This window comes from Coregonus clupeaformis, chromosome 40 (assembly GCF_020615455.1).
Source record: "Coregonus clupeaformis isolate EN_2021a chromosome 40, ASM2061545v1, whole genome shotgun sequence".
Lineage (NCBI taxonomy): Eukaryota > Metazoa > Chordata > Actinopteri > Salmoniformes > Salmonidae > Coregonus > Coregonus clupeaformis.
The window spans coordinates 18557746-18579556 of record NC_059231.1 but is presented as its reverse complement, the minus strand read 5'-3'; the positions used below and the strand labels follow the sequence as shown (position 1 = coordinate 18579556).

Genomic DNA, 21811 nt, shown 5'->3' with positions numbered 1-21811 from the left:
TAACTTACTGGAAGAAATTGGCCAGTATGTTACTGTAATTTATTTTCCAGTACAGCTCCTGTATTTTACGGTAATCCATTTACAGTACCAAAGATGTTACTGTAATCTAATTTACAGTATATTACTGGAATTACTCATGCAGCGACATATTACCCAGTGTTGTAAGTTTTCATTTTTTACATTTACATTTTGGTCTTTTAGCGGGAGCTCTTATCTTTAGCAACTTACAGTCAGTGCATTCAACCAAGGTTGATTAAAAAAACACATATCATAGTCATAGCAAGTAAAACGTTTCAGTAACCATTACTGAAAATGTTTTTGTAGTTAAGGATACATTGTTCTTCAAAATAATTGTAATTACAACAAGATATCTTATGATATATGTCTGACTGTCTCTGAATAGTGCCAAAACAATACTGAGATATTCACGGTAACCCGATGCCAGAGAAATGAAACACAGTACAATACAGTAGAATTGACTATTAAACTGTAAGAAAATTATTTCTACAGTATTTTACTGTAATTACAAGTGACTAGAGAAAGCTGGTTGGCTGTAGGAATTTACATATTACAGCATATTAATAAATACTAGGTGTTTTATATCACCAGCACTTCTAGAGGCCTAAACAAAGGCTTCCAAACTGGCTGTGATTATAGGACAAAACAGATCAAATGGACATGGGTAAATATTTAACCATTAAAAGGTTTAAGACCCGCTACCACTGTGATCTGTTCCCTATATACATTTAATTGTTAGGGAACTACTACCACATATAACTTAAATTGGTACAGCACTCTCACTAACGGGTGCAACCAATATAGCCTCTTACAAGACATGCCTCAAAATATGAATGAGAAACAACAATACCATGCACCCACTAGTGTTTAAAAAGTTTTTGCCACTCCAAAAATGTGGAATGGTACTGTATTCTGAATTACAGTAAATTACTGGCAGCAATTGGCCAGTAAGTTACTGTGGAGTTTCAGGACAAGGTTTGTAGAATTCCTAAAATACAGTATATTACCGTATTATGTGGGGCTACAGCATTCTCACTCACGGGTGAAACAAATATAGGCTCTAACAAGGCACGCTTTAAAATATGTTAATGAGACAGAGACTCTTTACCCGCCCACAACATTTCCCCACAATGCACTATAATTAATACTGTAAAACACATTTACAGTATTTTACTGTGCATTTTACAGTAATCTACTGTATTCAGTTTATACAGTATCATACTGTTGATTAATAGAGTAAGTTACTGATAAAATTACAAAAATGGCTAACAGTTCTGTGATCATTCAACATATAACCAACTATATAGTAAAGATACAGGCACATTTAAATTAATGCATGGACAATTAATATATATGTTTATTGAATGTGTATAATAGCATAGTTGTATAAGAGTATGGACAGTAATCAACATTTAACCAACCTTGCTGATGTTGACAGCATTGTTTTTGGCTTGCATAAACTCTGGTGCATCTGCAGGGAGATTGTAGGTGTGCAGGAACTTCTCTCCACTGGCTTTATATTCTTGCTGCAAAAGAATCCCATCATAACAACAATATATTTCAATCAACAGTTTTGTTCAGTTCAATTCAATTCGGTGCAACACAAACAAGACATTTCAACAAAATATATTAAATAGACAAATGCAATTCAATGGACAACTAGATATCTGATCGTTGGCCTTTCTAGTAAATAAGTACTACTCACAACATTCATGATCTTTTGGTTATGCTTGCACAGCTCCATATTCATGCCGTCCATCTTGCTGGTGAATTTAAAGTTTTCAGGGTGCTGCCTGTACTTGTGCTCATCCAGAACGGCCCCGGCCTGCTTGGCTAGCTCCACAGGAATGGAGCCAATGGGGATCCAGCCAGTTCCCTTCACAGAGTTCTCCCAATCCGCTTTGTAGTTCACCTGCATCCGGCAAAGAGAGGAAACCATATGAGAAATGCTGCAAATTGCCACTACTGTTAAAACCAAAGATGCAGCATTACAACTTACAAGTTGTAGCTAGAGTTTCAAAAGACCTGAGGCTAGTACTTTTCAAACCAGGCTAGTAGAAAATGTGCCCAACTAGCCCACCAGGCAAGTGAAATGTTGTATTTTCAAATACCGCATAGCACAGATTTGACTAGTAGTAGAATGTCACCAGGGCTAGTAAAAATGTCACCTGGGCTAGAAGAATGTCACCAGGGCTAGTAAAAATGTCACCTGGGCTAGTAGAATGTCACCAGGGCTAGTAAAAATGTCACCTGGACTAGTAGAATGTCACCGGGGCTAGTAGAATGTCACCGGGGCTAGTAGAATGTCACTGTGGCTAATAGAATGTCACCGGGGCTAGTAGAATGTCACCTGTGCTAGTAGAATGTCACCGGGGCTAGTAGAATGTCACCGGGGCTAGTAGAATGTCACCTGTGCTAGTAGAATGTCACCTGTGCTAGTAGAATGTCACCTGTGCTAGTAGAATGTCACCAGGGCTGGTAGAATGTCACCTGTGCTAGTAGAATGTCACCGGGGCTAGTAATAATGTCCCCTGGGCTAGTAGAATGTCACCTGTGCTAGTAGAATGTCACCTGGGCTAGTAGAATGTCACCGGGGCTGGTAGAATGTCACCTGTGCTAGTAGAATGTCACCGGGGCTAGTAATAATGTCCCCTGGGCTAGTAGAATGTCACCTGTGCTAGTAGAATGTCACCTGGGCTAGTAGAATGTCACCTGTGCTAGTAGAATGTCACCAGGGCTGGTAGAATGTCACCTGTGCTAGTAGAATGTCACCTGTGCTAGTAGAATGTCACCGGGGCTAGTAATAATGTCCCCTGGGCTAGAATAATGTCACCGGGCTAGTAGAATGTCACGGTATACTAGCCCTTCAGGCCAGTGCAGGAAATCCTTTTGTTCTCTCCCTGTGTAGGAGTCAAAATACTTACATCACTGGCGTTGGTGTTCATGGTGCGAGCCAGCTCAAGATTCATGGCCCCAGGCAGAAGACTGTAGTGGTGTTGGATCTTCCTGTAGCCAGCAAAGGTCTGCACTGTGGAGGCGTGCTTAGCATGTGTAAGACTCATCATGTCAACTGGGGAGTGGTACTTCAGCTTGGACTTGTGGTAGTCCTTCTTGTAGTTCTTGTCACTCTGCAACCTGGCAACCTCCATGTAGTGCACCAGCAAGGGGTCGTCCTGAAGAGTGCGGCAGCCGATTTGTTTGCCCTTTCCCTTCACATAGTCTTTCTTGTACTGGATCTGAAAGGAAGAAGTAAAAGAGTAATCAGACGTGACTCTATTCAACGTAGCAACATTGTTGTAGAATACATACTGTATTGCCCCCGCCCAGTACCCTGCCCTGAACTTTAGTCACTGTCACCACCCGGTTACTCTACCCTGCACCTTAGAGGCTGCTGCCCAATGTATAGTCATGGAACACTGGTCACTTTAATAATAGAACACTGGTAACTTTAAATAATGTTTACATACTGTTTTACCCACTTCATATGTACAGTATATACTGTATTCTAGTCAAGGTCATCCTATTCAACTATTGCTGTACATATACTATTCTTCAGATATACTACATATTCTATCCATATACTGTCCATAATGTCTATACATCCCATCACATATATATAAATATTTATACTCCGGACTCCGACATTGCTCGTCCTAATATTTCAATATTTCTTAATTCCATTCTTTTACTTTTAAAAGGTGTGTGTTTTGTTGTGTATTGTTAGATACTACTGTACTGTTGGAGCTAGGAACATAAGCATTTCGCTGCACCCGCAATAACATCTGCTAAATATGTGTATGCGACCCCCCCTAAAAATTTGATTTGATTTGATTTGATTTGATGTTGTCGTGGAAATTTATTGCGTACTTACATCACTGGCAATATGTCTGCCGTGCTTAGCATGGATGACAGAGATAGCATCTGGCCTCATGTCGTAGCCCTTTGCAATGGTTTTCTCCCAGCTCTGCTTGTAGCAGTTCTGAAATAAAGAAATACGGTAAATGAATACACTATTTCCATGAGACATTAATATAACACAGTAAATTCATGCAGTGCACACCCAAGAAGGCACAGTACTATTAAGAGGAAAGATGTCCTAACGCTGTAGAGTAGCGGGCAGGCGATGATAATACGATAATACATTTGATAATTCATTAAATGAAATATAAATATAAGGCACAAGTTATCAGTCTTGGTCAACAGTACCTTGCTGATGTTGTAGGCGTTGCATTTGGCCTGAAGGAACTGGGGGTCATTATGGGGTAGAGAGTACTTCTGGTGGATCTCCTCAAGACCCTTCTTGTAGTGAAGCTGCAAGGGAAGAATCATTCTAATTAAAATGAGTAGCTACACAAACACATATTTTTAGATATAAAATAGGTGTTCGAGCCACAGAAATGTATTACTGATATGAAAAAAGTATCATATTTGTACTAAGTTGAATACAGTATGTAACCTTTATGAAGTACCCAGTTTCCTCGATACAGAATCTCAGATGAAATAGCTTTTTTGTCCAGCACTGAGCTTAATCTGTGTTTGGGAATGAACACAGATCACAATGTCCATACTATCATCCAATAAAACTCACATCACTCCTCATTAGCTGGTTGACATGGGCCTGCATCATGACGGGGTGGTCAGCGATGGAGGTGAAGGGGATGGTGTCTGGGTGCTGACGGTACTTTCTCTGAAGTGGAGGATCAAGGGAACAAATATTATGTCAAAGCAGATTAAACCAATTTTGATGTGTTTTTATATTGTCAAGGCGAGAAAAGACTGTACACAACTACAAATCTATTACAACTAATGCTGTTTTTATTGTGAGAGCTCTGGTGAGTATGGCTTCCTGTGTATTTACTGCATTATGACAAATAAACCGCTAAATCAAACTAGATCATGTAGTGGTAGTTACCTCATTGAGGATCTCTCCAGCTTTCTTGGCCTTCTCCACCTCCATGGAGCCGAAGGCGACCCAACCAGATCCCTTGGTGAAGTTGTTGTAGTCTGAATGGTATTCATTCTGTAGTGAAGGAAGAAGTCATAAAGTAGTTGTGAGAATTACTTTCATTATACTTCCACCGTGAAGTATAATGCTCCAATGCTATTATAACCTTTTCCCCAGACGTTTACTAGGAAACAAAATCAATCAACCGATAAATCCATAGATCAATTAATGAATACATTAATAAATGAATACATGAATCTATTAGATCAATCAATCTGATCAATCAATCAATTCGATAAATCAATCAATCAATTAGATCAATCAATCCATCAGAGATCAATCTTACGTCACTCTGGATGATGTTGGCCTTCTTGGCCAGGTCCAGGGACAAGGCATCATGGGGCAGGAGGTAGCGGTTGTGGATGGTTCTGTAGCCGGCCATGCTGGCGATACCCTGGGACTTCTTGGCCAGGGTGTTAGACATCATGTCCAGCGTGGTGATGTACTTTGTCTTTGTCTTCTCATAGTTCTTCTTGTACTCCCGCTGTGGAGAGAGTTTGAGGCAATTAGAAGGTGAGGCATGACATTCTCTCCATGACAAAAAAAATGGTTTATTTAATATAAAGTTGAGACGAGTCACAGTGAGCCCTAATAGCCCTTTCACACTGACAGACACTGTCCTCATCTTTCTGTTTTTTAGCCAAAAATCAGTGGAATTGACTTTATTAGGTTTATTTGACAGGGACAATGCACATTAACTAACATTTTTGTAAATGTGCCAGATTAAGCTAGATGGCTAATTTGTAGTCTAATCTGTAGTCCCTGGGAAGGAAAATGACTTACATCACTCTGGATTTTGGCCACGTGTATGGAGTGCAGCATCTTGGGGTCGTCATGGATGCTGAGGGCTCCCACCATCTTCCCCTTGTTCTTCTCAAAATCCTTCTTGTATTTGACCTGAGGGCAAAGAGCAAAGATCATGTCAAGGCCTAGACTACACAGGACACAAAAGGAAACAGTCAGCATTGATCAATATGAACAATAATATTACATGTATGTGTAGATGTTAATTTCAGTGCATGCCTACTCACATCACTGGCTATGTTTGTGTGCGCACGGGCTGCAAGGATCGAGATAGCATCACCCTTGACCTCGAACTGCTTGGCTTTCACTTTCTCCCAATCATACCTATAACAATTCTGCACAGAGGGAAAAAATACATTTAGGATATCAGTATCATGCAATTAAAGTTCAGGAGGGTTTATCCAATGAGGGTCAACAATAACCGAATACAATGACTGTGAAATTATGTCAATACAAGCACATCATTTTCAAATCATATTATAACAAATTCAATTATAACTGTATTCAAACTATAACTGTATTTTTTAAACATTATCTACAGTATCATCAACAGAACATTATCTACAGTATCATCAACAGAACATTATCATAAACAGAAAATTAGCTAAATAATCACCAACAGAACATTACCTACATTATCATCAACAGAATTGCACTTACATCACTAAGGTTATATGCATTGGCTCTGGACTGGATGAAGAAGGGGTAGTCTGGAGGCAGGGCACACTTAAACTTATCCAACTCATATGCTGCGTGATAGTTGAGCTGGAAAACAGAGGAAGAACCACATAAATACACATGAAAATACAGCAAGGTCAGGTAAAATGTACTGTTGACAGTGCATAGAGCTAAGTAGCCCTATAGTGCCACTTTGTGGACCATATGAGTACTACAGGGATTATTCCACACCACTAGAGGGCAGTGCTGCCTGTCTGTGAGTGTTGTGAGGCCTAGAGTTGTCTCAACTGTCAGCCCCCATTCTCATGAGACTAGGGGTTATTTTCATCAGACTGAACGCATGTTGCTATTAATACTACAGAAAGAGCTAGATAGGCTCTCTGGTTTCCATGGCGTTTGCACTCACTAACTGTAAGTCGCTCTTGATAAGAGCATCTGCTAAATTACTAAAATGTAAATGTTTGCAGGAAGACAGCTGGGCTATGTGCTGTGTAGATGAATGAGCACATTTTCAGTCAACAGCTATCAAGAACCTTTAGTGTCATGGCAACGGCTCAACTGAAGTCTCTTTTCTGGCATTTGTTCAAAAACTCAAACAAAATTATATCATATATTTTTAACAGGTTGTCCCACTGAGGTCAAAATACCTATTTTCCAAGCTAGACAGACAGATGTAATTGTAATTCTATATATTGTAACTAGTTCATATTTAATGTAATACTCGTATAAGGTCTGTCGTAAAAGTTGAATACATACGTCACTCAGTTGTTTGGCGTTGATGGCAGCTTGCACTTGAACAGGCGAGTCTGTCACTTGCGTAAACTTCATCGTACCCGGATGTTGCCGGTAAACTTTCTGCAAAATAAAACAATACACATGAAAAATGTCAATTATAAACATAAACTTGGTGGTTCGAGCCCTGAATACTGATTGGCTGACAGCCATGGTATATCAGACCGTATACCACAGGTATGACAAAACATTTACTTTTACTGCTCTAATTACGTTAGTAACCCGTTTATAATAGCAATAAGGCACCTCGGGGGTTTGTGATATACGGCCAATATACCACGGCTAAGGGCTGTATCCAGGCACTCTGCGTTGCGTCGTGCATAAGAACATTCCTTAGCCGTGGTACATTGGCCATATACCACACCCCCTCGTGTCTTATTGCTTAATTATATCATATCAATACCAAGAATAAAAAGAAGACAATGTTGACCAAAATCAAATAATTATGTCAATCTAATGTTCAATGGAAAGGCTTTGTCAATGCTCATCATAGTGCAACTGACTGGTTCTAATTTCTACCATTTCCTCAAGAGGCGTACTTACATCTTTACACTGGGCAACTTTCTTATGAGCTTCATATTCTGGCGTCATGGTTTGAGGATAGAAACATCTCGTCTTGATGTCCTCATAATCAGCTTTGTAGTTTTGCTGAAAATACAAAAGAACAGTGAACTGACCTGTCGTACAGTACAAATACAATGGCTGCATCCCGAATGGCATCCTATTGCCTACACATTGGAGTAGGGTGTCATTTGAGACAAAACCAATGTCTTACTGTTAGCCATGCAATAGAGGAGAAAACAAGACAAAACCAATGTCTTACTGTTAGTCATGCAATAGAGGAGAAAACAAGACAAAACCCATGTCTTACTGTTAGCCATGCAATAGAGGAGAAAACAAGACAAAACCAATGTCTTACTGTTAGCCATGCAATAGAGGAGAAAACAAGACAAAACCAATGTCTTACTGTTAGTCATGCAATAGAGGAGAAAACAAGACAAAACCCATGTCTTACTGTTAGCCATGCAATAGAGGAAAAAACAAGACAAAACCAATATCTTACTGTTAGTCATGCAATAGAGGATAAAACAAGACAAAACCAATGTCTTACTGTTAGCCATGCAATAGAGGAGAAAACAAGACAAAACCAATGTCTTACTCTTAGCCATGCAATAGAGGAGAAAACAAGACAAAACCAATGTCTTACTGTTAGCCATGCAATAGAGGAGAAAACAAGACAAAACCAATGTCTTACTCTTAGCCATGCAATAGAGGAGAAAACAAGACAAAACCAATGTCTTACTCTTAGCCATGCAATAGAGGAGAAAACAAGACAAAACCAATGTCTTACTGTTAGCCATGCAATAGAGGAGAAAACAAGACAAAACCAATGTCTTACTGTTAGCCATGCAATAGAGGAGAAAACAAGACAAAACCAATGTCTTACTCTTAGCCATGCAATAGAGGAGAAAACAAGACAAAACCAATGTCTTACTCTTAGCCATGCAATAGAGGAGAAAACAAGACAAAACCAATGTCTTACTGTTAGCCATGCAATAGAGGAGAAAACAAGACAAAACCAATGTCTTACTCTTAGCCATGCAATAGAGGAGAAAACAAGACAAAACCAATGTCTTACTGTTAGCCATGCAATAGAGGAGAAAACAAGACAAAACCAATGTCTTACTGTTAGCCATGCAATAGAGGAGAAAACAAGACAAAACCCCCACTTACTTCGCTCTTGATCTCCTCCATTTTCTTGCAGTGTAGCATGTAGATATCCTCATAGCTGCCAATACAGTGGCCCTTCACCTCGTTCTCATACTTGTCTTTATAATGTGCCTGTGAGGGGAGACGGAAGAAGTAAACATGAATCCATGTAAGATCCATTTGCCTCTTACATACAAACAATAAAGGAGATCCACTTTGAAGCTCGTCAGTCAAGCTTGTTGCCGCCATTTGTACTGTACAATGTGTTTGTTGAACAATTTAAAAATTAAAAACATTATCATCAACATCATCAGTCAGGACGATGAAAGGAATACTCACGTCACTGAACCGTTGTACAACAGAGTCCATCTTGAACTTGGGCGTGTCACAGTAGTTGATACTGGACCCCCTGGATTTCTCATAGCTGGCCTTGTACACTTTCTGCAAAGGGAGTAATCAGAGGAGACATATTGAACAGAAAATAATGACAGCAAAAGTAGAGTTATATGTCTCAAATACAAATCAAAGTTATTTGGCTTTCAATTGATTCAATTCTTCAAAATGAATGAATCCATATCGATCTTATATGCAAATATAAGTTCTGTGAATAGCTACAGTAATATTTTTTTTTAATGGACAGTGAGTGACTAGTAACTAAGTAGACTCATTAAAGTAGCGCTTGGGGTCGTGTTACACCTCCAGTTAACTATAGTATACAGGTTTCTTGATTGTCTTAATTATCCCCACTAATATGATGATTCAGTTAAAGTGGGTGCGCCATTACTCCCCGTTACCACTTAAATAGTGGGAATCTGCTGTGAAAACCTTTATCCTGTCAGCAGCCATCTAGCAAACTGCCAACTGTCTAACTAAAAGTGTACTAATAAACACTATACAAGCTAATTTGAAACACGAGTAGAATTGAGAATGGAGATGAAAGATAACTGTTGTTATCTGCAAGAACATGTGATGCGATACTTAATGATTTTCTGTTCTAATGACTGCCTCTCATAGAAGAGATGTGATTGTTTAGCTTCCTCTAACTTCTGTCTATTTCAGGATGACACCTGTTTGGACCGATGGTTCAGTCTCCCAGACTTAGACACCTACGTCACTCAAGATGGTGCCAGCGTATCTCAGCTGCCTAAGCAGAGGGTTGTCTGTGGCTGGGAGAACGTTGTAGTCAGCCACCGTTTTGCTCTTCTCATAATCCTTCCTGTATTTGATCTGAGGAGAGAAAAATGGGCACAAGTCAATACATGATGTGTTTATTTTACTGTGATACAGTGATTCATGGCAAGGTTAATACGATTAATCATCACCATAGCAGATTTTGGATTGACATGCAGGTTTGCGTTGGTATGTGGATGAAGCCGTGGATTGAAGAGTGTTTCCATTTGATTGATAAGTGCTAAGAGACTATTACTTTGTTAATAGCTACGGCATAGCCTAAATGTCTTTAAACTACTGTCTGACAAGACAACTACCAGTATTTGTAAATTATATATTTTTCTTGATTCTGAGTACAGAACGTGTGGGCACATCCTGATGTCTACGTGACAAAAGAGTCAAGGTTTTGACTCACACTGTGATCAGACAAGGTCACAGGTCAACCCAGTGTGTCTCTCTGCCTGCTGCCGCATCAGATGGATCTATACAAATACACTCACTTACACTGCTTCCTTTCTCTGAGAGAAGCAGTGGATGGCTGTTTGGTTGGTTGGTTAGCTGGTTGGTTTGGTGTGTGTGTGTTTGTGTGTGTGTGTGTGTCTGCATGTGTGTACGTGTGTTTATGTGTGTGTGTGTGTGTATTTTTGTGTGTGCGTGTCGTGTGTGTTATGTGTGTGTTCTCCTTTATGTTTCTCTGAGGGCTTATAGACTCACCGAGCTAGCGGCGTGACCAGCCTTCTTGTGCTGTTTGTATTCTGGCGTCTCGGTTTGCATAAAATTGATTTGGTCTTTTATGTCCTCATACGCAGCCGTGTACTTTTTCTGAAATGAGAAAAGACAAATGGATTAAATATAGATATTAAATGTGTTATGATTTGATTAACACATAATGGTATGTCACTATGCCAATAACTATCAATAATATGCTACACCATAGTGGCTCTTACATTGCTGAGGTTGTCCATAGCCGCCCTGGCAACAGCCACCTCAATGAAGGGCGTCTCACACCAGTGGCCCTTGATGTTCTTGTTGTAGTCCTCATGGTACTTGAGCTGCAAGAGAAAAGCAAGGAAAAGTCAGACATTGGGGTCATTTAGAATAAGAAGAACTAAAGCTTTGCCTCAATAGCTAGAGTCAAAAGAACTAAAGCTTTGCCTCAATTACCATAGCACAAGATGGTATCCTAGAAGCATGAAACAATCAAGAAGACAACAAATATCATCAGTCCAAATGTTCCTTAAAAAAAATATCTAAACTAAATTCTATGAACATTATAGATGGACGCTGACATTGTAGGGGCCTCTGCCACTACAGGGGGTGTGTAACACATATTGGGAGTGGTGGGGATTCCCATCATCTCAGTCAGGTTATTGACGTTGCTCCCCTTCTGTGTGCCAGAACAGGGCTGCTGCCCTCCAATAATATTATGGAGCAGGTGGCAGTTATCCCTCTCTGTCTCCCAGGGACAAGGACAGCCGGGCTGGCGATGGCAGGGCTTGGAGGGGGCCTTGGAGGGGTGTGGAACTTCACCCATGTCAAGCAGTGACTGACAGCACCCCTGCCCTCTCTGTCAGGACTCGATAGCTGAGGGCTATGATACATTTCTACATTATAACGTTGTCAAGGATGATGAGTGACTGATGGATACAATGACAGAGAAGCCATTGTCGATGAATAGCTGTGTGTGTGTTTGTGTAGGAGCACTTACGTCACTGCGCTGTTCAAAATTTTTCTTGGCCAGCTCCATATCATTAGGGACAGCCAGGGATGTGTATTTTGCCGTGCGCTCAGCATGCCCCTTCTTGTACAGGATCTGTAGAGTAGGGTTGAAACAGAGCAGAATGGTGAGAGGAACAGACTGGTGAGATGAACAGAACAGAGTAGGAGAGAAACAGAACAGAATGGTGAGATGGATCTCTAGTTTCATGGATACAAAGAAGGGAGACAGGAAAGTCAGGAGGGGAATGTGTTAGAAGGGCATGTGCTGGATTCGAACCGACATCAACACCAGCTTATGTGCTCTGAAGGCAGCAGCAATAACCGCTAGACCACCCCAGGCCACGATGAGATGTATCTCTAATCAAGGGTTGACCTTTGACACGACATGTGATGCATGTTAGCTACATGTGGTAATGCTCTACTTGATGATATCAAATTGGATAAACCAATGAACTGGATCGGTGGTTCACTTTAAAAATGGTACATCTGAGTAAGGCGAAAACTATAAGTTCAGAGAGAAAAAATAGAGGGTTTGAAAGAAGGGTGGTGAACTGCACTTTTCTGAAGTGTGATTGATGTAGGACACCTTTCTGTGATGTGAGCAATTAATTGTTCTAAGTGAATTCACCACACTCGTGGTGGATCACTCAGCTGACTGACTGACTGACCGGCTGATTGGCTGACTGGCTGACTGACGCAGAGACTGTATTCTAGAAATGTTTATGTTTAGGAGGATATTTATGATTTACAACATTTAGGCAGTGTAAGAAATGAATGTTATTAAGTCAAATATAACTATCTCATCTCTAATACAACTGATCTAATAACACTGATATCAACTTGCTGTAATCACTAGTAAAAGTGTAGTTAAGTATAGAATAAAATACAATACAATACAATAGATGTTTGTAGTTGCAGTACTGACATCACTGAGGACCTCCTGTGCCTTGGCCACCCTGCGCAGCTCCGGAGAATCGCTGTAGGGGTAGCACATGGTCTTGTCCTCATCCCATTGCTCCGTGTACAGTTTCTGATCACAAAGAAAAATGAAATGACAAGTTAGGTTGGAGAAGCTGCATCGGCTCAAATATAGAAAAGCAATCTACCTTTTTTAAATAAAATGTCATCTTAATTGAGAAATCTACATATAAAACATTATTATAATCTCATACGACTGAGTAGGGTTCAGTATCACGATACCTTGCTGTAGTTGGCAGCGTTCTTCACAGCCAGGACAAGCTCTGGGGCATCAGGGGGCAGCAGGTACCTGTCCTTCGTCTCATCCCACTTGGCCCTGTATAGAACCTTGCTGATCAGCTCAGAGACATGCTTGACATGGGCGATCTCTCTGGCCTCCCCATCGTACAAACTGGTACACCTGACCTTATTGCCCTCCATCCGGTACTTCACCTGGTAGGGGCAATGAGTCAAGTGTCAGTTTGACAAAAATAAAATAAAGTTGCTGTTTAAACAACAACAACAAAATGATTAGTGACATTGCAACATTGACTGAGACTGAGATACATGATATCCATCAGAGATCTGGACAGGATAGAAGAGAACAGAGGCCTCCGTACCTCAGACAGCTGCTCCTGAGCTTTCTTGATCCTCACCATCTCAGGGGTGTCAGCCGAGATGGCATAGGGTTTCCCCTTAGCCTTGTCATAGGCATGACGGTACTTGTTCTGTTAGGGGACACATCGGAACATAATAACATCATAATCAAACTCTGGTGAGCCAGAACGACATGGGGAGGAGCATTGACCTGGATTGTGTTCATTACGCTATAAACTGATAAAAACTGACAGAAAAAGAGAAGGTACTACCTGGACTTGTCCAATACAAAAATAAATTGTAATTTTCACTTTCCATTTCAAAACGTTTTGCTATGTTTTGCCCTAAAGAACAGGACCTGGTTGTAATGGGCTTGCTTACATATGAGAACAAGTCCAGCATCTTCTGGCTGTGGGCCAGGTAAGGAGTCATGAACTTGGAGGTGTCCACCTTAACCTTCTTCCTGACCACTCTCCTCACAGGAACACCAGGCTGGGGAACAGAGGAAAAGATGTTAGTTGTGTGACCATTGTTCCTTAATGACAGGAAACCAGGCCAGAGATATACATCCACTTACAACATACAATCCACTTACAAAGAAGAGGCTAGCGACACAATACAGAGAAATCAGAAACAAGACGTAATCATGACTACTGTAACAATGAAAGAATAGTAATAGAATACTAGGTAGGTATAATTTAAATAAATGGGTAAACAAGTGCTAGAACAGGCCGCGTATATAATAATGTTTATAGCATTGAAAAATGTTATGAATTCTAAATGTTTTAGAATTACATTTTGACTATCATAAGACTCTTACAAAAGGGACACTTTTGTGTGAAAGAAACAATGACTTTTCTAGTTCTTGCTACTCTGCAACCAAGTTCACTTACCTGCAAGAATTCAATACAATAGTTAACAAAAAAAGGATAACCTTAAGCTACTAATTGGGTTATTTGACCCTATCATCTGGGCCCAGTTTTTCAAAAGTTATCGCTCTGGATTTCGCCTATCGGATAGGATTAAATGCATAGAAATAGAATGAATAGCACGAGAGTCCCCATTCAAGTCAATTATTTGTCCATTATATTCATTGTATTTCTATGCATTTAATACTATCCGATAGGTGGAATCCAGTTAGATAACTTTCGACAAATCTGGGCCCATTACAGGGAATGATTAGAGAACTACACTGAGTATACCAAACATTAGGAACACCTTCCTAATATTTTCACCTGGATTCCCCTGGTCAGTCTATGTCATGGAAAGGGCTTAATGTTTCGTGTACTCAGTGTATGTAGTTCCACATGGAGGTAACACAATAGGATGGGAGATAACATGGTATGGGCTAGGTTAATGTCTAGTAGGGACAGAGGATACAGAAAAGGAAAGGGACTGAGGGAAAGGGACTGAGTGAAGGAAAGGAAAGGAAATGAGACTGAATGAAGGAAAGGAAATGAAAGGAAAGGAGACTGAACAGAGTAAAGGAAAGGAGTCTGAACTAAGTAAATTAAAGGAAAGGAGACTGAATGAAGGAAAGGCATGAGACTGAACGAACTGAAAGGAAGGCCATGAACGCGCCAGTGGACAAAAGCAATGTTGGGCATAGCAAGACACACAGTTGCACAGTTGACAGACTGCATGCATCACTTAGCAACACCGGGATATATGAGGGTTATTTCATCTATCACTCACTAGCCTTAGGGCCATCCGAGGACAATTAACATGAAGTCGTGATTTGTGAATTACCCAAACAATCGCCTTTTTGTTTGGGAACTCACTTTTGGAATGGCAAAATGTTTTATCTTCCTCGACTTGAGTAAATAGTGAATTGTTAAACAAGGGAGTTTGTTTAATAATCCACGAGGCCACACACACATGGTTTTTTAAACAGTATCCTTTCTTGTAGAGTTTCTCTCCTTTGTTGGTGGAATAACCCCCATGGCATGCAAGCACAACAGCATCATGAGCTGCTTGTGCTGTTTATTTCACTGTTGTCCTCTACCTGTTGAGTTACCGCTGCTGCCCCATGAGTTGTGGTCTGGTGAGAAGTGGTCGAAGTCACCGTCTCCTCAAAATACTATAAATATAGGAACAATTCGCAGGTTTCAAAATCGCCATTACAAGTAAAAGGAAGACATACTGTATCACAAATGTATTGGATTGAGTTTTTCCCCTAGCCCTGGTGCAATAATACCCTGATCTCTGACACAGTCAGTTAGCCTTTTATACGGTAAACAACATTGATAAACAGTAATAATTATACTGACTTAATACTCATCTGCACTGTTACCACAATTATCTGGTTATAGTAGCTAAGTCAAATATTCTGCTTTCAGCACTAACGTTCAAAGTTCAGCTACAGTCTTTGATAATTACCATAATGATATAATAATTACATTCACTATAATGTAATAAAAAGTTCCATATATCCCAGATCTCTCCAGTGACTTAGAAGGTGTCCTTTTGGAGCCTGGAATATGCTGTAATTACTGAAGAGTGTAATGAAGCCTCTATTCCAGGGTGAAAGAGGAGCAGGAGCCTATAATAGCAACTGACTGACTGACTCTCTGCCTGACTGACTGACTGCCTTCTGCCTGCCTGCATCTGACTGACAGAGCCCTCTGACCAGACCTGGGTTCAAATACTATATGAAATCATTTCAAATAATTTTGCTGGTCTTGACTGAGCTTGTCTGGCACAATGGAACCAATAGAATAGTCGCAAAATGGCAAACTCTGCAATTTTGCTAAAAGTATGTGAAAGATTAGTATGTGAAAGATTTCAAATAGTATTTGAAGTGAACCCAGGTCTGACCGACAGAACCCTCTGACCGACCATCCCTGGGAATATAGACACCATTTTCCAGTCCACTGTCCTTGTTATAAATAGTGACTATGAATCCGAATATCAACAAGACAGCTAAAACTGTTTTAATATTTAGTGATTATACTAATAAATCTCCAACAATCAGATTCAATCAGAGCAGCATACCGTACTAAACTAAAAACATTCTCACACATATTCCCTGAATAGCCTAACTTTAACTAGGATTAAATTGTAGCCAGTGACCTGTGAGTTGAGAGTGACATTACATTATTCTCTAACTCAGGAAGGCAGTTATTGCCATAGCATAGGGCACAGCCCTGTGAATATCGTTAACAACCCTACTGCTAGAACTGTCTAGAAAACCCTTGAACTCTAACAGTTAGAATCATCCTCATTATCATCTTGAGACATCATAGCCCTGTGATTCAAATGCCAAACAGCCTACTGAACCACTGAGAGACCAGAGCTGGGTGAAAAAATCTCAAACGCTTTAAACAACAGTTGTAAGAGGCCATTTTCGGACTCTACAAGACTGGGGAGAATCATACAGGTACATGAACAGCCCCCCCACCCACCTTATAGTTGTTCCCCAACATGTTTTACAGAGGACAGAGAATAGGTATAATCTGCTAGCCTGATCCCAGATCTGTTTGTGTTGTCTTGCAAGGTGTTGGATCAGATTCTGCTGCTGCTACAGAGCTGCTACAGAGCTGCTACAGAGCTGCTACAGAGCCCAGATCTGCGTTGCTCCTCTAGCTAAGTGCAGGTTGGCTGTTGGTTTCTCTGTACGTGCATCTACCTCCTAAGCACATTCTAAATTGACGTTAGCGGACCCTCGGCCAGGCTACTGGAGCTACTGCCGTGTGATTTATAGCAGGCAGCCACAGCCCTTCTCACTATCCTCCCACTCCCTCCCTGCCTGCCTGCCTGTCTACCATAGATGTCCACAGCTAAATTTGTATCTCCAGTGCTGTCCTGTCCAGAGAGTTTTTAACAGCCATAGCTCAGAGCTTAGAGTCAATGTTTCTCTTACTGGGAGAAAAATATACTGTGAAATGTTCTCAAACTTGATTAACATCAAGATAGAAAATGAGCATAGCATAAGACTATTAGGCTGAGTACCAGTCTCTTTAGCTAACGTTCCACTTCTTGCCACTGCCTTGTCTTTGGCGCATGGAGTACAGGGAGAGGATTGGCTAAAGAGACTGGTACCCAGGCTATAAGACCATGTACTACTATCTTGAGAAAGTGCTTTTGTTCAAATTGTTAAATGCTGAATATTAAATACTCATCAACCATATTAATAACCACTTTCTAACCATGCTGAAATATCAACAAAACATTTTTTTTTTTTGGGGGGGGGGGGATATATTTCCAAATGCAACAATAAAAGATGAGAAGTTTCTTCCACATCTTCAATAGGAATAAATTATTCAGATTCCCCTATAAGTTATAAACAACATAAAGTTTATACGATTACGAGGCTAACTTTAATAATAATAATAATATACCATTTAGCAGACGCTTTTATCCAAAGCGACTTACAGTCATGCGTGCATACATTTTTGTGTATGGGTGGTCCCGGGGATCGAACCCACTACCTTGGCGTTACAAGCGCCGTGCTCTACCAGCTGAGCTACAGAGGACCACAACTTTAATCCTATTTCACCAAGAAATAAGAGATGACATTATTAGCCTTCTGCTTTCACTCTTCCATTGGACGCTCTGACACAGAGTGGACCATCACAAAGAAATACAATGACACAGAATAATACTTCCTTAAAAACTTGGATAGACTATGTGGATTATGGTGATACTACACAACGTCCAGAACTGCCAGTCTGAAGCCAAACGGCTCACAAAATGTTTTATTGTGTGATAGAGGTTTTGCACCAATATTGCACATTGTTGCAGAAAGGCACTGATACTATCTACAGTATCTAACACAAAACTTTGGTCACTTCCAACAAAATATGCAGCATCCCAAGCTTGCAGGTCATCCATCAATCTATAATTCTTCTGAATGGAACATCATCCCAACATTACTACACATTTTATATTAAGAATTATGATGGACTCTTCCATTCAGCCATATGCGGTGCAGTGTAACCTAATATGAATTTACAGTATCTGCAGGAATGTCAGCAATGTCTTCACACTGGCTGTTGTGTAATAACTAGACCTATTACATCAGTGTGCTCCTGCCATCAAAGCCTATAGTTGTCTGGGAGTCTTGAGGATAAGGTGGTTGGTCAGGTAAAGTGTACTTATACTACTTGTATCGACTACCAAGTTAAAGGTGCAATATGCAGTAATCGCTCCCCGATTTCCTGGTTGCTAAAATTCTAATAGTTCGCCTACTTTTATGTGACAAAACAAGCAGTCATTGTGTAGAGTATCTTTGTAACATCTAAACCGTTGTGAAATATATTTTCAATATCCTAAAATATTATATTTTCAGCTGTTTGAAGCTGGTGTTCATAACCAAACGTAAAAGACGCGAAAACAAAACTTAAGAACGGGAAGCATAGAAATAGCGCACATAGAACATATATGCCGCTTCTTAGACTTGCTTTCAATGAGAATGACAGATCTATAGCACACATGTCTATGTACATTTGGTCTGGTTGCCCAAAAAGTTACATATTGTAGCTTTAAAGGAGGAGTTTTCCCATTTTGAACTTTGCACAGCCTAAAGCAGTTTTTTTTTATCTACTTTTATATTTTAGTCTCAAAATCAAAACATTTCTGGGTAACAATTAAGTGCCTTACTGTGATTGATTTAACTTAAAAAGGTAAAAAATAAACAAAAATGGCTTCCTAGCAAAGAGACATTTCTCAAGCAAGAATTGTGCTAGGACTGTCTGGGAGTGGTCTGAGTGGGGAGGGGAAAACTGAAAATGTATGTTATTGGCATAGAAGGTTTGGAACTCTCTTTCTTATTGGTCTATTAACTAATTTACCGCCTGGTGATGTCACCAGGCAGGCTAAAACTCCATCCCACCAGAGCAGACAGAAATTTCAGGCGGTCTTTTCAAACAGCTTTTACACTAAAGGGTATTATTCCAACCTCATACTGTGAAAATATATACAAATCACAGGAAAATCCTGTTTTTGACTGCACTGGGCATTTCAGTGTAATGGTCCTTGTAAACAAAAGAGTGTGATTACTTTTTATGTTCATTACTGGTGTTTAAAATTTCCAAGAAAAGAGGAAAGTGACAAGGGTTTTGATTTTAATGGCTGGTCCGTGGTCTGATTTACAGTTCTCTGGCTTGTACAGGGCTGGCCAGGGCCATGTCTCTAGCTAGCTAGCATATAAGGAGATGGGTGTTCTACTGAAACAGGATCTAACCCTGCTCACAGCTCAGAGATGCCTGGCCTCCTGAATTGCTGACTAGGGTGGTATCAAAAGTAAATTTACTATTCATAGGGACTGAGTAAAGCTAGCCACTGAATCTGCAGACCCACCAGTACAGGGGCCAGAGAAGCCCAGTGGAGCCATAGAACTCTGACCTAAGAACATAGAGGGTTTGAACAGGGTTGGGGTGCCAATTCCATGTCAATTCAGTCAGGAAGTAAACTGATATTCTGATTCCAATTCCAATCTTCCTTGACTGAATTAGAATAGAATTGACCCCAAAACCAGTTTGGAGAGCCCACAAGGCCTAACCCATTGGTATGGTTTAACTGTCAAAACCAGCACTAGTCTGAGTACCTAAGACAACAATGGTATGTTGTGTTGATCTTGTGAGAAAATATTTACTTACCTCTTCCTCGAAAATCTCCTCTTCCTCAAACTCATCCTCAAATTCTTCATTCTCATCCATGATGATGCAGTTTTAGGGGTTTTCTACCTGAAACACATAACATCATCAGGAATTTGATTTCTCAATGATGCACCTCCCAGTAAACTATGGTTGAAACTTTACAAGCACAATTGAAAACCATATATTATCCATAGCTGGATCGTAATAGTCAGCATGTAAACTCTGTGTTATAATACATTACTTCTACAGTATATAAGCAAAAATCATTACTAGTGCTCTCCATAGAGCAATGTGTCTTACCAGAGGCTGAAGGACAACATTAACATAAATATTTTAAGAACCTGCCTTGCAGTGTCCTTTTAAGCCAAACCACCAAAGTCAAAGACAGAATATGGGCAAAACCCTCTAACAAAGTCATTCACACATAAAGTATGTAACATGATATTGCTCATTCTGATATTTCTTAATCTCTTGTTTCTCCTTTTTTTGTTTAGGGATTATTTGTGTTGTAGTATTGTACTGTTAGACATTTACTGCACTGCTGGAGCTAGAAACCAAGCATTTCGCTGCACCTGCTTTATCATCTGCTAATCTGTGTACGCAACAAATAAACTTTGATTTGATTTGATTGTAACATGTACACACAATGATGCCAGAATGCCAAACAATGCAACATGCCGTACCCCAGTTAAGATTCCTGTAGTATTTCCAGCAACCTTAGAGTAAAGGAAGTCGCTGACTTGCCGTCCACTAGGGCTCCAAACTGATATTCCACTTTGCGTTTTGCCTTCAAGCCTAGACAAATAAACAAATACGCCTCAAAATTCCCAGTCGGATAAAGATCAGGTACAGCTAAAAGGTGTGACCTCAGGCCAAGTTGCACTGGACTGCTTTTTGCAGGCCTGTAGGCTTTGGTGAGGGTTTGACACCCAAACCCCACCCCCCCCCCCGTACTGCGCCTCCTGGCTGAAGGGTTGGCACAGCTGCCCTCATAGCGCTCCAGCTATTTGTCATGTAAGCTAATGCCTCTGCCTGATTGGCTGGCTTTGTTTAGCTAACGGCGCTCCAATGCCTTCTGAGGCTGCAGGTTAAATATAGGACCGCTGTACTAACTGCCCCTTTTTTAGCGCTCCACTCCCAAACTCATCACATAAAAAAGATTTCCACCAAAAGTGACTTGAAACCAGAAGCAGAAGAGGTTGGGGAAAATGCAACAAACTTGTGGTGTTGTTTCAAAGGTGATCCATTGACAGCCCTGTTGGTCTCTGGAAGTCCACTACTCTGAGACCCCTTTAACGACACACAGCCCTTTAACTGGGCTTATTCCTTGATTAACTATCCCCAAGCAATCCAATGGAGCAGCAGAAGACAGATCGTACCAAAAAAGTCCCAAACAAAGGCCATGCAGAGGGCGTGCTGCAGCAGTAGGAAGAAAGGAGAGAAATATGTTCCGTTTCTTTTTTCATTTTTCTAGCTTACCAGTTTACTTTAGAGTCAAATCGTTTCCCAAGCCACCAAAGAGCCTCCCCAACTTCCCTCCACAGAGACGATGGGCGACAGCTCACTGGTGCAGCGGCACCCCGGTTATCATGTGGTCCAAACAGCCAATCAGAGGGCAGCGCTCTCAGGTTTCAAAATCTAAATATACCTAAGTGATCCCTTCAGAAAAGAGCACCTGTTCAGTAAATGTATCAGAGAGCAATAGATACAACTATGAGGAAGGGAAGGGGTTGGGGTAGAGAGGGAAGAGAAATTAAGAGAA

General features: G+C 40.5%; 1 protein-coding gene across 11 annotated transcripts in view; it reads right to left on the bottom strand.

Annotated features, from left to right (window-relative positions):
- The window catches only part of LOC121555165 (nebulin), a 101817-nt gene extending 80212 nt beyond the window's left edge, over positions 1–21605 (bottom strand). For 8 of the 11 annotated variants that reach the window (XM_041868977.1, XM_041868980.1, XM_041868982.1 and 5 more), the window contains exons 1-26: positions 21529–21605; positions 20050–20136; positions 15456–15530; positions 13832–13942; positions 13474–13581; positions 13097–13306; positions 12822–12926; positions 11886–11990; positions 11125–11229; positions 10892–10999; positions 10118–10234; positions 9347–9448; positions 9032–9139; positions 7841–7945; positions 7262–7360; positions 6488–6592; positions 6055–6162; positions 5807–5920; positions 5310–5507; positions 4931–5038; positions 4607–4705; positions 4225–4329; positions 3890–3997; positions 2943–3254; positions 1724–1930; positions 1440–1544 (exon numbers count right to left, since the gene is read on the bottom strand). In XM_041868977.1, the coding sequence (XP_041724911.1) occupies positions 1440–1544; positions 1724–1930; positions 2943–3254; positions 3890–3997; positions 4225–4329; positions 4607–4705; positions 4931–5038; positions 5310–5507; positions 5807–5920; positions 6055–6162; positions 6488–6592; positions 7262–7360; positions 7841–7945; positions 9032–9139; positions 9347–9448; positions 10118–10234; positions 10892–10999; positions 11125–11229; positions 11886–11990; positions 12822–12926; positions 13097–13306; positions 13474–13581; positions 13832–13942; positions 15456–15530; positions 20050–20109 (3087 nt within the window). In that variant the 5' untranslated portion in view covers positions 20110–20136; positions 21529–21605. Of the gene's footprint in view, positions 1–1439; positions 1545–1723; positions 1931–2942; positions 3255–3889; positions 3998–4224; positions 4330–4606; positions 4706–4930; positions 5039–5309; positions 5508–5806; positions 5921–6054; positions 6163–6487; positions 6593–7261; positions 7361–7840; positions 7946–9031; positions 9140–9346; positions 9449–10117; positions 10235–10891; positions 11000–11124; positions 11230–11885; positions 11991–12821; positions 12927–13096; positions 13307–13473; positions 13582–13831; positions 13943–15455; positions 15531–20049; positions 20137–20732; positions 20845–21528 lie in introns of all 11 variants that reach the window. The other 3 variants (XM_041868978.2, XM_041868979.1, XM_041868988.1) reach the window with 3 other exon arrangements.
- Positions 21606–21811: the final 206 nt, after the last annotated feature.